General features: G+C 43.1%; 1 protein-coding gene across 1 annotated transcript in view; it reads left to right on the top strand.

Moving 5' to 3' along the window:
* The first annotated feature begins 6,371 nt into the window (after positions 1–6,371).
* The window catches only part of NKAIN2 (sodium/potassium transporting ATPase interacting 2), a 549,497-nt gene continuing 539,035 nt past the window's right edge, over positions 6,372–16,833 (top strand). The window contains exon 1 of the mRNA XM_087776902.1: positions 6,372–6,509. Coding sequence (XP_087633028.1) covers positions 6,456–6,509 — 54 coding nt within the window. The 5' untranslated portion in view covers positions 6,372–6,455. The remainder of the gene's footprint in view (positions 6,510–16,833) is intronic.

Below are 16,833 nucleotides of genomic sequence, written 5' to 3'. Positions count from 1 at the left end.
ATCTACTATGTGAATGTCCAAAGTACTTAACATATGAAGTGCTTCAAATCTTTGTGCTCAGATCTACTGAAATGTAGGATCAATAATATTCATTTACCTATACAATGTTTAAACATCCACAAGTGAGAAAGCATCGACTAAAAATAAAGTAGTGATAGCATTACTAGACTCTTTTTTTTTCCCCAGAAAGGCACAGAAAATTATGGCATTACTTAAGAAAAACATTGCACAAGTTATGTCCACAGAGAGCAGTGGTAAGGCTCCAGGATGAGAATTTTGTTAACTCTGCCGCTGTGTGAAGCAACACAACACAGTGAGGCGTCCCTCCTCCCCTCCAATTCCTCCTTTTTCCCATTCACCTACAGACGGTGGAGCTGTCTGGGAATTGCCAGAGCTGTTGTATCCTTGCTGTCTCTCCAGCCTGGGCGGAGAACAAACTCAGCAGGAAGGATACAGTGACAGCACTTGGCTTCTATTGTTGTGTGGCCCCGGAGCAGGTTTTTGCCCCTTGCGGTGTGCCGCAGTTGGTGGTCCAGGAAGGTCAAAGACGCCCTTGGGCACTGCTTTGCTGAGCTCTGCCCATATCTAATGGGGGCCCTGTGCCACATCCCAGAGCAGGAGGTCAGCTGAGCTGCAGCACACGTCAAGACAGGTTCAGCATTCAGCCTCATGTATAATTTGCTATATTTTCTACTAGCATTCATAATGGCAGGTATGTGATGGCTACATTGTCCACAAAGCCATCGTATGACAGAGTGCCAGGGACACATCATTCTCTTTTTCAATCTAACAAACAGATTGCTGAGCTTCCCTATCCTGTTCCCTTCACATTTTGAAAACTAGCTTGTCCTTTGCTTGCGCACAACAAGTTAGAATGCTACTACTGCTACTTCATCCATAATAAAATGCCCAGAAAATTCCCTTACTTGTTAGCATTGCTAGGTAGAAATGATACATCACACTCAAGAAACTGAATACGTTAAATGAATGGATTATCCTTATTACTTCTATTATTTATATCTCATCTAAGGTATGGATATTGTTGAATAAGGAAGTTAAATCTTCTTCTCTTCACAACAGTTCCAGTGACCCAATATTTCTGCACAGAGGGGAAAAGGCACCTGCTTTTTCTCTCCAGTAGCCAGAGTGCATGACATGGCCTCAGATCTCCAGCGTAGCTTGGTAGGAATAACAGGTTTTCCAAATAGGAGCCAAGCACTTTTTCCTCTTTGTAGCAGCTGGGATGTATCACTAGGCTTCCTATTTCTGTCCTTCATTTCATTCATGAAACGATGCCCCTCCTAATTTGCCTCACCCTCTGGCTAGTTGTTGTCTGGTGACTTTTACAAGGCTTAAATTCATGCCTGAAAGGGATGATACTTGTCTTCTCATTCAGTTAAAACAAAGACTTGCTTAGAAAATGTACACATTTAAACCCACCTTAATGTTTCAAATATCATTATTTTCAGTAGAAACTGCTTCTTAGTTAAATGGCTTTCAGGCATCAGACTATTATATGACAGACGATTTTGTCACTATGCAAAATGTGAAACCTGTAATCAACTTGTTATGGCATTTCACAAAAGTATGTGACAGTAAAATAAGTAAACTGTCATTTGGGCAATCAAGTCTTGAAATCCTTCAGGAGGAAAAAAAAGTACCTGACAATCTTCATGGTGGGGATGAGGCTAAAAAAATAATTTAATACAGCTACAGTCTTACAGGTTTGAATAGAATTCTTACTGCAGCGTGCTTAAGCCTGCAATAATTTTGTATTATGTTTTAATCATGTATTTTCCCCCCTAATTGATTTTTTTCCCCAGATAATGTATATGCACGTCACACAGCAAGGTCTGCTCTGTTAACAAGGTGTTGGTTAAATTGAAACAATATTTTGCCTTTACTACCGATGACAACATTATCAATTACCAAGCACTCTCAGATGGGTTTGATATGAGAACAGATACAGTCGGCAGGAGCCCGTGCTGATTTACCAGCGCCTGCGACAGCCTGGGCAGACAGGGTGCTGGCAGCAGGGAAGGACAAGATCCTACATGGCTGGAATGCTTGGGATGAAGCACTGCCAAACCCGCACTGTGCTGGCTTTAAGGGAGTTCACATAAAAGTTTTATTAAAGGAAAGAGATATACAAGCTACGGTTCATGAGCCGCTTGTGGCCCTGCACGCCGAATCATTTGGCCTGCAGCTTGTTCTCGGAAGTCCTTGTTCTCCCCTGTGGCTGCAGGTTTTATGCCGCAGGCTGGCAGCTGCAGCCCTCCCTGGGCTCCCCTCTCCCCCAGGCAGTCCCCCAGGCTCAGGGAAGGAACAAGCTAAGGACAGGCTTACAACCGATGAGTAAGTCCTGTCAAATCACAGGGAAGGCACTGTGGTGGAGGCAGGCTTTCTGCCATTTTGCCGTTGAACGGTGTGTTCCCTACTCCCTCCAAAAGAGCGGACACCATAGGTGTACACGCAGTAGCAATAAGCTCTTATAACTGGGACTGTAAAATTAATCTGTAGTGTCCTCTTTCCAGTCATTGGTGGCGGTCACAAATTTTGGAACTGTTCTCTTCCCAGAGATGAGTTACAGAAATAGAATAAAAAAAGAAATAAAAAGAAATAAAAAAAAGAAATAAAAAGAAATAAAAAAAAGAAATAAAAAGAAATAAAAAAAAAGAATAAAATTACACTTGATTATGACAAGAGTGAAGGGAAACAGAGAAACTTATTTTTATCTTCTTTTTTTTTCGTTGTGGCCTCTTTACAGTTACAAACCAACTGGTGAAACCACTGAAATCTCCAAGTTAATAGTTTGCATGGAATAACCTTCAGTGAAGAGCACTGCATAGCCTGACTTCACAGAAAATTGGCTTTGTTTTGACAAAGTTATGAACATTTGGAAATTACTCACTGAGCACACACAACAGGCCTTTTGTTAAGTCTAACTGGGAACAAAACAATGTTACTGTATGTACACAGCTGATCTTGCTGCACGCTGAAGCTGTGGGGCCCCAAGAACAGGCTTAGACTGGCCTGGGAAAGGCCCTGAGCATTTGACCTAATGAGAGCTGAATCCTGTGGCTCACCTCGAGTGCTCAGGGAAGAGTCTAATAAGGATTCAGGGGTAGTGCTTTACTCATCCTTCCCTGCCTGCTCTACATAGTCATACCATAACTTTTTTTTCCCTCCCAATATATAATTTGTAGCTTCTTTAATTGCACAGAGCAAGCAAAGGCAAGCCCGCAGGAAGCCTAACTGTGGTGAGTCTGTTGGCTACAGGGAGGAGGAATCCTCTCTGACACCTCAATGGTGGGTTACAGCTGGAGACTCTCACAGAGAACCTAAATGTCACTATTGTCAACAAGCTTAACATGGAAGAATACCTTTCTCTTTAAATCTCAGCTTTTGGGAAGGTTCATGTTTGGAAAGGTAGAAAGACTGGAACATCAGCAGAGGGAAACAGCGACAGAAGCGGCACCAGAGCTCAGACAAAGGTCAGGAACAGAGCAGTTCACACAACTGACTTCATTGACTTCATCTGCCTCTGCTGAGGCCTTATTCTGCTGCTAAGAGGGACCTAATCAAGCAGCTCTGGTCAAAAGCAGAAAGAGGACAAAATGCAGTCCATACCCATACATCTGATATTGTGGGACAGAGTGAAAAAGGCTACCCAGCTCCTGCTGAAAAACAGGGCACAGACAACCCAGAGAAGCCCAAAGGAAGGAGAGGCTGAACAGATAAAAGTGACATGGAGAAAGGCAGCCTGTGTGGAAAGGTAAGCCACAAACCAGAGGAAACTGGAGAATAGTGGCAGAAAGAGACACAATTACTTTGAAGCTCAGGAGGAGGCAAAGAAGTAAAGATTCTTATTAAAAAACAAAGCTATAGGAGAAAGTGCTGAGGAAAGAAAAGGACCAGGGAGCTCTGGGAAGCTATAGCAGTCCATGGAGGTCATCCTTTTGACTCTGTCACTACTGCCCACATTTTCCTCAGGAAACAACCAGATCAATTATGGACACACAGAGAGCACTAGCATTAGCTTCCTCTCAAGAGTCTAAATGAGCACAATGAGCTGCTTCTGTTAGCTTCCCAGCTCCCAGTCTCAGATAATCAGATACACCGTTCTTGCCACTTTGCCAGTTTTACCGGGAGACAATCGCTGTGGGTAAATAAAAGTGTTTTCCATTGTTTTTTGACCACCCTAATTCCTCAGTCGGGCAGGATTCACTATACTAGAAGAGATCAGAACACAAAGGCTAATATGCCTGGGATGAGGCAGAAGTAATTATCCAGCAACTGCAGAGTCTACTGCTACATATTGTCTAGTTCAAATCTAAAGTTCAAACAACTATAATAGCAGTTAATACCTGCACACCAATGTCACTTCTGTGACATGAATGGCGTGCTGAAGAAGTCAAGAAAGACTATTTGAGCCCAGAGGTACCTCAGCTATTCTCTGCCACTTGCTGGACCTCTCTGCTCTCTGAGCCTCAGCAGCTCCACAGCTTTATTTGTTCTCAGATACAGCTCTGCCTAGCTCTTGCCTCCTTAGGTCCTAAAGCTAACGTGTTCTCTGTGTTTGGTACTCTGCATGACCAGTGATTTGACAGGTCAGTGCTGTTTCTGATAGCACGGAAGTGACAATCAAAAGGCTGTCCTTATGGAGTGGAGGACAACCAGTGTCACTATTGTGTGTGTTTTGCTCCCCTGTGGAGTGCTCATTACATTATAAGGCATTTTAGGAATCGTAACTGTTCACTTGACAGGCTGTCAACTATTTTGACAAACCTGCTCGGAAACTGAGAGACAAACTACATGGGGTTCTACGCTTCCAGAGAGCTTCCAGCTTCACAGAATATTTGTGCTGCAAACAAACATCCACAAGTGCTCAGAAAACCTAGTGATGTTCCTCCGGCTCATAATTGTTGATGTCACTGACAAAACTACCTCAGTTAATGGGCAGCTCAGCGAAAAAGTGACCTGGTCTGAATGCAATGTCAAGACTGCTGCTGATGACACAGCAAGTAAAAGCCTTTGGAGGCTGACTGACACACCAGAACTTGACATATCATTTCCCACCAACTTTATGTACTCTGGATGCTTTTGATGGCAGGAGAAGGCTGGACCACACCACTAAACACAAACGTTCCTCGTCATGATGGTGAGCAGCACCAGTTCCCTGAAACCAATTAATATTTTTTCTAAATTTGGCCGGTCTTGTCCTTCTTCTCCTGCCCTCACCCTGCAGCTCCTGGCCTCTTCTCCAGATACCTCCCAGCCCTCCAAGTCAGCCTCTTCTGATCTGCCTCCGCCTCTGTCCTCTGCTTTGGGTGGGAGGGAGCCCGGTGCGGAGGGCAGGGCGGGGGCCGGCGTGCCCTGGAGGTCTCCGGGAGCTCTCCCCGGTGCCGGCCGGAGCGGCGGCAGCAGCGGCGGAGGAAGAGGCGGCTGGGGCGGCTTCCCCCTGCACCGCCGGCCGCGGCCCGGCAGGCGGCAGCAGCGCGCCCCGTCGCGGGGCCGTGGCCGCGCCGGCTCCGCTGCGCTCCGCGGGCCGCGCTCTGCCCCGCTGCCCTGCCGCCACCGCGGGCCGCGCCGTGCTCCGCGCCCCTGCCGCCGCCGCCCCCCCGGCGGAGGGGCTGTGCCCGGGCGGCATCGCGGCTGCGGCGGGCGCCGGCTGGGCGCGGCGCCGGTGGCGCGGCGCGGTGCGGTGCGGGGCGGTGCGGGGGAGCCCCGGGAGGGGTTGGCGCGGAGAGGTGCCCCGCCGAGACAAAGGCGCCCGGGAGGGCGAAGCCGCCCTCGCCCCGCCCGAGCAGACAAAGCGGCAGCCGCCCGTCCCCGCCGCTGCGCTGCGGCGCGCCCTCCCGCGGGGGAGCCCCCAGGCGAGGGGTTTCCACTGCTGGGGCTGCCTGAGCCCTGCCGGGAGGAAGAGCAGGAGGAGGAGGAAGGAGGGCGGGGGAGCGGCTGTGCCGCGGGCAGGAGGGAAGCCGCTCTCGGAGCGTAAACTGAGCTCAGCACCGCCGCCTCCCTCGCCTCGCCTCGCCTGGCTGTCCCTCCCTCCTTCCCTCCCTCCTCCCCCCCCCCCCCGCCTCCCCCTGCCGCCGACGGCTGCGAGCCCGGATGGTTTGCGAGCGGAGTTGAGGGGGCAAACTTTGAAGCCCAGATGCCTCTGGGGCTGCGCGGCAGAGCGCGGCTGCTCCTGCAGGCACCTGCCGCCGCCCTCCCCCCGGCGCTGCCGCCCTCCGCGGGGGCGGCCGGCCCCGCTGCCGGCTGCCGCCGAGGCGGCGGGCGCTGCGGCCGCGGCTAGGGCGGGCGGCGGGCGCGCCCCCATGCGGGTCCCGGGCTGGGGCGCGCCGGCGGCGGCAGGCGGGAGCCGGGCGGCGGCCGGGCGGTGCTCTCCCGCCGCCTGAGTGGGCGCGGCGCGGCGCGGCGCGGGACGGCGGCGCGGGGTGCCGGGAGCCATGGGCTATTGCAGCGGCCGGTGCACGCTGGTGGCGGTGTGCGGCGCGCAGCTGGTGAGTGGCGGCGGGGGCGGCCGGCGGAGGAGGGGGGGAAGCAGTGAGGGAGGGAGGGGGAGAGGGGGCGGCGGGGCGGCTCCCCCGCTGCCCGGAGGGGGAGCCCAGGGAGCTGGAGGGGGGGGGGGGGGGCGGGCAGCTCCCGCGCTTTGGGCGAGGAGCGGGGCGCGGGGGCCGGGATGGGGAATCGCGTGCGGGAGCGGGGTGGGAGGCAGGGGCCGCGTTACAGGTAGTTTCGCGGAAGCTTTGCCAGGGAGGCTGCGGTGGGCGCACGGCGGAGTTAATAAACTCGGGCAGTTTTCCCAAGCCTTGGCTCAACTTGGTACCTGGTTTCCGCTGGCAGGCCGGTATTTGCTGGCCTTACCTAAAGCAGGGACGCGGCCGTGTCAGGGGTGATGCGTAGCTGGCAGTTTGCCGTACAGGTGTGTGTGTGGAGTTGTTATGCCCGAGATTTTCTGCAGATGTGTATCTTTTTTTTTTTTTTTTTTTTTTTGCCTGTCAGACTTATTGGCCAGTGTATGTTAACATTGTATCGTTATGTTGTTACAGAACTAAAACAATTATATATTTATACTTACCTGTAGAGGAGACATGTGGCAGCACTTGTAAGCTCAGCTACCAGCCAAACTAGACTGAGTTTAAAAAGTAGGCACTGAGATACAATAACAAAGAGACTGCCTAAAAATAGATCTGCGTAGCAAGACGATTAGACTGTGCAATTGTATTGTGGCACCTTAAAAGTGACTGGGTTTAAAGTTAAGAAACTAAAGAAATGTCCCTTTCTGTAACATGTAAATAGATTATTTTATTGTTATCGAATCAGATACACGATGTATAGAATTCCTATGGATTTGGATGCAGTGACACACAGCTAGAGACCTATCAATGGAATATGCCCCATTTCTTATCTTCATTAGCCTGAGTGTTCGTGTGCTAGCAGAACAGGTGCTGGAAGCACCTTTGTTAAGCAGTTAACCTTATAGCAGGAAGGAAATAATTTGTGTTACTTCATCCCTCTACTTCTTATTGAATAGTTTTGCTGAGAAAGTGTTAGTCGGTATCACTAGCAACCAGCATTGTCACCAATTCTTCTCCTGCAGACAGGTACTAAGAGAACTACAGAATAAAAAACCCAGTGGATTTCAGGGACCAAAATCAGTAAAACTAAAAAAAAAAATCATAGAAAAAGAAAAGATGTGTTAGCAGATCAGAAATTCAAAATACCTGTGGTCTTTCTATCGGTTGTAATCAACCCTTAATCTTTTTGTATTCTGGAAAACATTTTATTTTGTATATGCTATTCTCCACATAAGTTATCTGATTCTTTGTAGCTGGATGTATCTTATCAGATGTGATTTATTCATGCACACTGTCTAAAAAAAGAATCTTGAATAGAAGTAGTGAATCTTGAGTGGAATGGTAGGAATGTAACCTTTTCCAGCAATTTGGAAACATAAAATTCATCACCGAAGTTCTTCAGATCCATTTAAGTTTCAGAGGCATACTTTTTTTTTTTTTTTTTTCCTGCAAAGGGAACAAAAAATGGTTTAAATTGTACCTTTTAGATGTAAAAGGTTGATTTTTTTTTTTTTTTTAGTGCATTCAACAAACAGGAGGTTATGATGACTATGGAATGTGCTAAGATGTTAAATTATTATTGTTTTGAAAGTCTGTGAAGGAAAACATATTTGCTAACTCATGGTGACAAAAATACATGCAAAACTCATAGTAGAAACATCAACAGAAATGCCCTGTAGGAATGCATGAGCAGGTAAGCTGATGTAGAATTGTAGCATTACTGTAAGCTTTCTAAAAGTGATTGTAAACTACAGGGTCAAATATATATATTTTTAAAAAAGTAAATATTGTATTCTGGAGTAGCTTAAGTGAACTTTTAACATATTTTCATAAACCGAAAGCAAATTTGGAAATTTTTACTGAACAAGAAAAGGACATGCTAGCAGCAACACAAACCTCTGAATCACACTTGGCCTATGTAATGACATTTAGATAGGTTCAAAGCAGGAATGATCATTTACATGAGAAAAAGTAGCTGGGAATGGAAAAAATGATGCACTTCATTACAATCACTGTCATGTTCCTTCATGTGCCATATACCATCAGATGGGAACAGGTCATGGGTTTTAAGTCAAGGAGACTTAACTCTCCTAAGCAGGCCTATAGGTGATTGATCAGTTGTTGCTGCTTTTTAGGTAAAGGCTACTTAAAGGAGCAAATGCTGTCAAGATTCATCCTCGAATTAGCAGCCACGTTAATGCAGATGCAAATCAAAAACAAAGCATGAAGGAGTTATCTGACCTGAGGAGAGGGGCGTGGGAAGCATTTCTACAATGATAACCATACTTAAAAAAAAATGGCATAAAACTTTTAACATGAAGCTCTTTCATTACTGATACCTGGGTGTCAGGTTTAAAATGGTCATGTTTGAAGTAGAAAATAGACTTTTGTTTGAGCAAAAAAGTTTGTAAAAAGAAAGGTTTCTTCCATTTTTTTAATGAAAATATTTTCTTTCATCTCTGCAGAGCTAGGGTGTGGTGATCTAATTGGTCTTCGTAGGCACTGTACAATAAATAATATTGAGCAATACTGCAGTTCAATAGAGAAGTTGTTGCATATTGTACATATATAGCTGATGTAGGTGTCTGCGAATGGGCAAAAAAAGGTGGTTGTTTCAAATACTGGTGTAGGAGTAGAGCTGCATCAACTTGAGAGACCCTGTGCAAGCAGAGTTATTTTCATAAATACATTTTAAATGTTTATAGCTAAGGCAACATACTGTACCATCAGATTATCAGAAAGCTCAAGGCATGTTTCTGCTCTCAAGGGCATACTGATCATTGCTCCCCTGCTTATTAACATACATATACCTTCCTGTTTGTGCTCTCATTTGTACTATGGAAAACAACCTTTGACAGCTCATTTTCCTCTGCATTTGTAGCCAATGAGAAGAATTAACAGCAAGTAAGAGCTAATTTTGCTGATGTTAGGAACAAGGCATTGCGCTCTCTATACAAAGTTAATTATCTCAAAATACCTCTTCATTTTTTTAAGATAACAATTTTGGTCTCTCTTGTCCTTTGTCCTTCTGAAGAGAACCCCGGGCATAGGGGCTCTGATGTTTTTTTGTTGTATGTCAACCACCCTGGTTGCAGTGAAAGAATTCTCTGGTATTACATTTTGTCCTTTAAACCTCTTTATTTTTGGGTGTCTCCTTTTCTATTAATAGCTTACATCAGTAACACTAATATCTTGTTGCTTAGACTTTTTAATAGCAACAACAGCAAAGGTGAAACTGCCAAGATTATTGTTGGTTCAGTGCTTTCTGGAAGGCTTCAAGAGCCCCATGGAAACCAGTTTGAAACTTTCTATGTGTCCTCTATTGCTGCGTGGGAAAACTCAGAGCAGTGGCAAAACAGTAAAAAGTACTGCTTGTTTTCAACTTAGAAGCTCTCTTCCTAAGTGCAGTGATGAGAAAGGACAACATTTCATAAGGAAACTTCAAGTTTCCAGAAATCATTGCCTTATTGTTTCTATCCATCAGGCAAAGATTGCCATACTCCCAAGGCTAATTAGATGACAGGTAATTCAGCCTTTGCACTGCCTTCTCTGAATTTACTGAATTTATTTATGTCATTCTTTTTGTACATTTTGCCTGTTCTTTTTCTTTTTTTTTTTTTTTTTTAAGTAAATTGTAATGCAGTTCAGATATTCCAGCTAAGTATTACAAACTATATAAAATCTGTAAACAAGCTGCGTACATACCAAGGCTCAGCTAGTGATTCTGGGGTGTTCAGTCTGATGCTCTAAAGAAGCATGTATGTGCATGGGCACAAACTCCCCAGTTTCTGAAAATCAGTGTCTTTCACAGGCATCAATATATGACGTTTGCAGTCTCTCCTTTTCCTCACTTTTCTTCTCCTTTTCCTCGCCATTTGGGGCGTAAGCACACCAACACACAACCTGGCTGTATCTCTCTGTGACCTCTTCCAGTTATAATTCTGGCTGAAGCTGCTGTCCAGGTGTGTCATTGTGGCCAAGCAGAACAACAAAGGCACCAGATTTGGTTGCTTTCGCTAGCACAGGCCCAATCTTTATCTTTGCTTTGAGCTAGTGAAAAAAATGATCGAAATGCTAACAGCTTGTATGGAAATGTCCTTGTTCTGTGCTTTTCCACAAATGAATAATGTGAATTAAGAGAAAAGTCAAATACTTTAATAAAGAACTGTATCAGCAGAGGTAATAACTATACCTATCAGTGATACCAATGTCCATAAACACATATTTAGTTACCTTTTTGTACGTGAAGGCACATATTTGATCTGCGGCAAATAAAGTGGTGGAACCACTCAAATCCAGGAAATTAATTACATACAAACTGGGAAGTAGTATCTACCGTATGTCTTCTATAACTTCTTCTGATGTCATGAGAGATGCCCATACTCTATATGGCACACATGATACAGGAATGAAGAGTGTCCTGTTCTTTTCCAGTTCTCACATGCATTATAAAACAACAGTACATATAACTACAGAGAACAGACCTTGGTTCTCAGAGGAAAAAGTCTGCCATAGTGATCAGTCCTGGAAAGTTTTGGTTTGCCTTTTTTAAACATGAACAGCAAACGTTCTTATGCTCGTTCAAACACTTCAGGAATGGTGATCATGGCAAGTTCTAGTCTATGTCACAAATCTACCTACAAGGTTTAGCACAGTTTAATACCATGAATATCCTCGCTTGGGGAAAAACTCATGTTTTAACAGTTTGCAGATGGACTTGTCTCTGGACCTTCAGGCAGTGAGGTTTGCCAGATTAGAGCTGAGGTCCTCCTGAGAGCAAAGCAAAGGCATTCACACCAGGTACTCCCTAGGATTAGCTACTCTGCAGTTTTATGTAATAAAGAACATCTTGTTGTTAATATAGGCTCTTATATCATGCATATCATCAGGGTACTTTCCAATAGCACACAAACCACATAACTTGTGTATATAGCATGTTTATTTTTTTCATTTTTGCTATAGGGAAGCAGTAGTGAAATTTTTGATGTTTGCTTTCAATTGCTGGGTTTTGGGGAGGGTTGTGGGTTTTTTTGTGTGTGTATGTTTTAATTGTGTTTCATTGTCGCTGTTGCCAATGATATTCAAGAGGAGTTTTAGGAGAGAAGTGTCTGCAATGGAAAATTCTGATGACATGTACATGTTCCTACACTTTCTGCTAGCAAAAGGGGAATTAAAGATGTGGGCTTTCCATGTAGAATGGAAAGTGATGTTGTTACTGCTCTAGCCTATGGATCTGTAGGTTTATCAGTCTAGAAAGAGTACAAAGAATTGGTTTCTGTGTTTTGGATAGTACTTGTATTTAAGTGCTACCTTTGAAATTGTGACTACTTCAACAACTTGTGTCTGTGCCTTCTTTAAAGTTCTGCTTCTTGCTTTGTTTCAATTTTGATAGGAAAGAAAGTAAAAGTCTTAGTTTCATTATATCCAAAAACATTGTGATCCTACTAGCAATGAAAAGGAAACGGTCCTGTGAATAGCAGACTTTCAGCAGATGTGTGTTTGAAAGCTATTGTATAACACTAAGGAGCAGATTTTGAGGTGTTGCTGGGAATATATAAAACAAGGACTTGATCATGAATTCAGAGAGCTAACATCTTTTGTTGCTATGAAAGAAATATGTAGCAACCTTTTTACGTTTAAGTGAGACCTTGGTAGAAAAGTAAACACTATTTTTTTCTATTCTGTTTTTGAGATAAAATACCAAGGATTCATAACCAAACTGTTTTTTTCTAATAACTTGTGGTCAAAAATAGTGATGCATACAAAAAATGGATGTCAGAGGTAACAGTCCATTATGTGATTTAATTTTAGTGGCTTGACATTCACTATGAATGGTACAGTATTATTTTTCATAGAAGTGTGAATGAATAATAATTGTGAATAACCAATCATGCACTTCAAGAAAGGCAGAGTATGTTGTTTTAAGTTACGGGGTGAAAGATTTCAGACCAGCTGAATAGCAAGTTTAATTCACTGCTTTTTGAAGCTCAACTTCTTTAGAGTTCAGTGAACAGACTCAACATTCAGATACTGTGATGATGGGTAGGAGGGAAAGGTTTAAATAGATTGAGGGAAAAGGAGTTGAATAAACTACCTGAATATAGGGACCTAGAATATCTAGCAAAGTCACTCTTCTTGTACAGCTATGAGGCAAATCTTTGACAGTAGGAATTAATTTCATATTGACAGCGATTTGAGCTAGCACCTTGAATGATGAGCAGCAGGGTGGTTTTTTTTTTTACTACTACTTCTGTTTCTTTACAAAAAGCAGTAAGTAAGCATTTTTAAAAGACACTAAAAGCTCTCTGTACTAAGTCTGTAGTCAGTGGAGAGAAATCTCTCATTCTGTAGTCAACAGAAAGCACCAGGCTCCATTGCAGAATGGTTCAAAGCAGAAACATAATGTTTTGAGTTGGTAGTGACTTTACTGTCCCAGGCTGAGCCGTGGGAATGTATACAATGCAAGTGCAGCAGATAGGGTTTGTAAACAAGTACTTGGTGACTTGTTACAGGAAAGAATCTAAATCCATTTGAGGTCTTCTCAATGTTCTGGTGCATCCAATGACATGGGTCTCAACATCTAGTTTCAGTCAGCATGAAGTTTTGAGAAACTTCCCTGAGCTTAGGGACTGGTGAGATTCAGCCAGTGTCTGCTCTGGAGGCTGATGCCAGTGCCCAGTGAACTACCTGGGTATCTCCATACACTCCAAACTGCCTTTTTGGTCCCATGGTTCCATTGAGCTCAAGAGATTATCGCGAGTGTACAATGCCGAAAGAGGCAGCTGTGCCCAATGACATTTTGTTAAGAAAAGGTGTGTCAGAAATCTTGAATTTCTACAGGATTTACTTATTATTCTGAATTTAAGTGACATTTAGCGCAGAATAACAATAGTGAGTATTTTCATATTTGGCTGGGGACAAGTGTATTGATGGTCTGGCTAAATCAGAATAATCTCTCTAGGCTCCTCGCAGTCAGAAGAGGGACTCCTTCAGGGGGCGGGTCAGAGTGCCTAACATTGTTTCTTGCCCTAAACTGACCTTTAGAGTTGTGTCTTAAGTAAAGCGATCCTTCAGCTTAAGTAGGCTTTTTGGGAGGGGCAGGGAGAAAAGAAATCACAGACCCATTATATGCTTTTGTTTTTGGGTGATTTTCTGTAGATTCCAACAGGAGTGAGGATGACAGGGACCACTGTAAATAATGTGTGATCATAAAGAGTATGATGAAAACACAATAATTTTAAAACATCAAATAGTTTATTGTTATCCAGATTAATCTTAATTTATTTTTTTATTATGGTGAGTGAAAGAGAAGGGCTGTTGAGTGCTACCTGACTTGTAAAGTAGAATGGACACAATAGTTGAAATGACATTTTCTTGCCCCTGGGACAAATAAACATTTCATAGTTTGTTATTTTATCCCCTCTCCTCAGATGTACATGTACCAGCTGGATGACATCTGAGAATTGTTTCAGCATTTTATCATTCTATAACCCTCTGATAGAAATGACATTTAGAAGAAAAATTACTGATTTGTGTGTTCACTACAAAGTAAACATGCATAGCTAATAGTTCTATTCACCACAGATCATACTTATGCATTTTTAATAAAAACTTGATTTTAATTCATACATAACTTATGAGAAATGTTTATCAGTTTAGGGCTCTGCTGATTCCCTCTTAAATGTTTACATATATCTGGATACCTTGAAAATGTCTTTCATCTGAGGCTCAGATTTACCTTTTATACACAAACTTGCTTCTCTGCTGCCTACGTAATGATGTAACGTATATAAGAAATGCTGATTATTGTACTGATTGCTAAAATCAGTGGAAGTACCATTTATATGACATAAATGAATCTCAGATTTTCCTACGCTGTTTGCAGGAATAGCTTTCTAACATCGGGGTTTGTTTTTTTTTTCTGATTTTTTTTTTCTCAGTTGGGATGTTAGGCTGCATCTCTAGTGGCAAGTCACCAGTTACATGTAACTGGCAAGTTACCAGTTACATGAATGGGAATAGGAAAAGTCTGTTGTATCCTATATTCATACCATAACAGATTGAGGTCTAGTTTCTTCACACGTCTTTTCTTATGAAGGAATTCTCATTAGTAGAGTTTTGTACAGAAGGCAGCATATGAGGTTAATTCTATTATTTCTGAGAGGCATGTCGAAATGATGGTGCCTGTCGTGTTTGTACGTCACATCACCTTTCAGAAGGCAAAAATTCAGGACCATTTGCAGATGGTGGGAGACAGATTCATGAGATTCATTATCTCATTTAAGCATGTAATGAATAGTCTCTGAACCACCTTCTGGAGGTGGCTGCCTCTTTCCGTTGACTCTATAGGGATCTTTGAGTTGCTGCCCAGTTGGGAATGAAACTCCACCCTCTCTTCTGCATGTATCTTTATTTACTTCATTATATAGTTAAGCCTGCTTGTCTTTGATGGTATCTTTGTACTAAAGAAGAGAGGATAGACTGTGAAACTCTTATTTTGTAGAAATTAAGCAGAATAAACATGAGTGATGTATAACATTTCTTCTGGATGAATGAAAGTCATGCTAGAGGCCTAGAACAAGGGTTAGAGGGCTGTCCCTGTTCACCTTGAATAACATTTACTGTCTCTGAGTGATCCCACAGTAGTGAATGAAATTGGTCTACACGAACAAGATGGTATTAAGAGACAGAGGGTCTACAATCTAAGGTACTGACTAATATTTGTGTAAGAAAGCTTAACTGTCTTAGGAAATGATGTAATTCCTTTCCAGGTGACTCACACCATGGGTCAATTTACTAATTAAAAATTCCTTTAAACTTGTTCATAGGCGGACTACTAATTGGCCCTCAACAAGTATATTCTTCTCGTTTGAAGATAAAAAGCTTTTGTGAGGAAAGGAAGATAAATGCTACGATGTCTCTTTAGAACAATGCATGGATCTTTGAAAAGCTATTCTTCAATACTTAAACAAAATGTGAAGTTTGCAGATTTTTGCCATGGTCAACAATGGCCCAGCATTTTTCATTATCCTCTGGTCACAGTCTCTGTGGCAGGCTGTTCTATTACAGAGCACAGAAACAAAAGGAGAAGAAAGCCTGTTGTGTGTCATTGCTGCCTTCACAAAGCCACAAATATATTAAACTCAAGATACTGTTCATTGTGCACTTGAGCCACCAGTGACAAAGGTGCTGTGAGTACCACTGAATATCAGGCAGTCATATGTCATTACATCACTGTTCAAATTGGCAGAGCAAATGACAGTAAAACAAATGAAAACATTAGCAGCTAATGGAATGCAAAAGAATAAGAGGCTTGTCTGAAAAAAAGAATGCAAAATATGGATGTTATTTTTGCCATTAGCTATAAAGTTGATTTTCCCTTTTTTCTTTCTTTTTTTTTTTAATTTATTATTAAGTTCTTGGCCACACTCATCTCATGCCCTTGAGGCCAGTTAGCTTTTATTTTCTTTGACACTAGTAGCAGTGACAGGCAGTGACAGCAGCTGGTAACAAGCCAGATGATGGCACTGGTAGCGTTAACATAAGACATGGGCTTCAGTGTATCCTGAAAACAGAGTTCATTGTCGTGGATTTTAGCAGACTGGCTTTCTTGAGTGTGGAGCTGGCAGTAAATTTGGTACTTGCAGAGGGAAAACCACAACAAACTGGAGCTGGATGCAGTATTCAGCAATATACCTAGTAATGCCTGTTTCTGGTCCTGGCAACCTCTCAGAGTATTTAGAGGGGCTGCTGTCTGGTACAATCTTTTTTTTTTTTGTTTTTGTTTTTTTTTTGTTTGTTTGTTTTGTTTTTGTTTTTTTTCTTTCTTTTTTTTAAATGAAAGCCATCACCCAGGGGTAGGATCATAATGGCAGGTACAGAAGAAAGTTGTTGGCCTCAACTGCTGGAAGAGGTGGTGTCTGTTCTGCGTCGTGCTAAACTGTGCCTTTTTCAGATGCGTAATAAAATTTATTTATGGACACCGATAAAGTGGTATCTGTTGTATAATATCACAGATAGGCGTAAGGACAATAACAAAAGGCAGCTGGTTTAGTAAGCTCTATTTGCTGCAGAAATGTGCTGTTCTTTGCGAATTGAAATAAAAAAGGTGGGGGGAAAATGTGTTTTTTTTCTGGTTCCTGGCATTTGCAATCGTTCTTGCTTTGCAGTGTGCTTATAAAGACAACTATGTGGGTCCCATGTCAGTATTATATTTGTCATGACTAGTGCCTTATTAGAGGACAGC

The sequence above is a fragment of the Nipponia nippon genome, unplaced genomic scaffold (assembly GCF_047370975.1).
Source record: "Nipponia nippon isolate SJK-2023a ecotype South Korea unplaced genomic scaffold, ASM4737097v1 scaffold_4, whole genome shotgun sequence".
NCBI lineage: Eukaryota > Metazoa > Chordata > Aves > Pelecaniformes > Threskiornithidae > Nipponia > Nipponia nippon.
The sequence above is the reverse complement of the archived record's forward strand: the minus strand, read 5'-3'. Positions and strand labels throughout refer to the sequence as shown.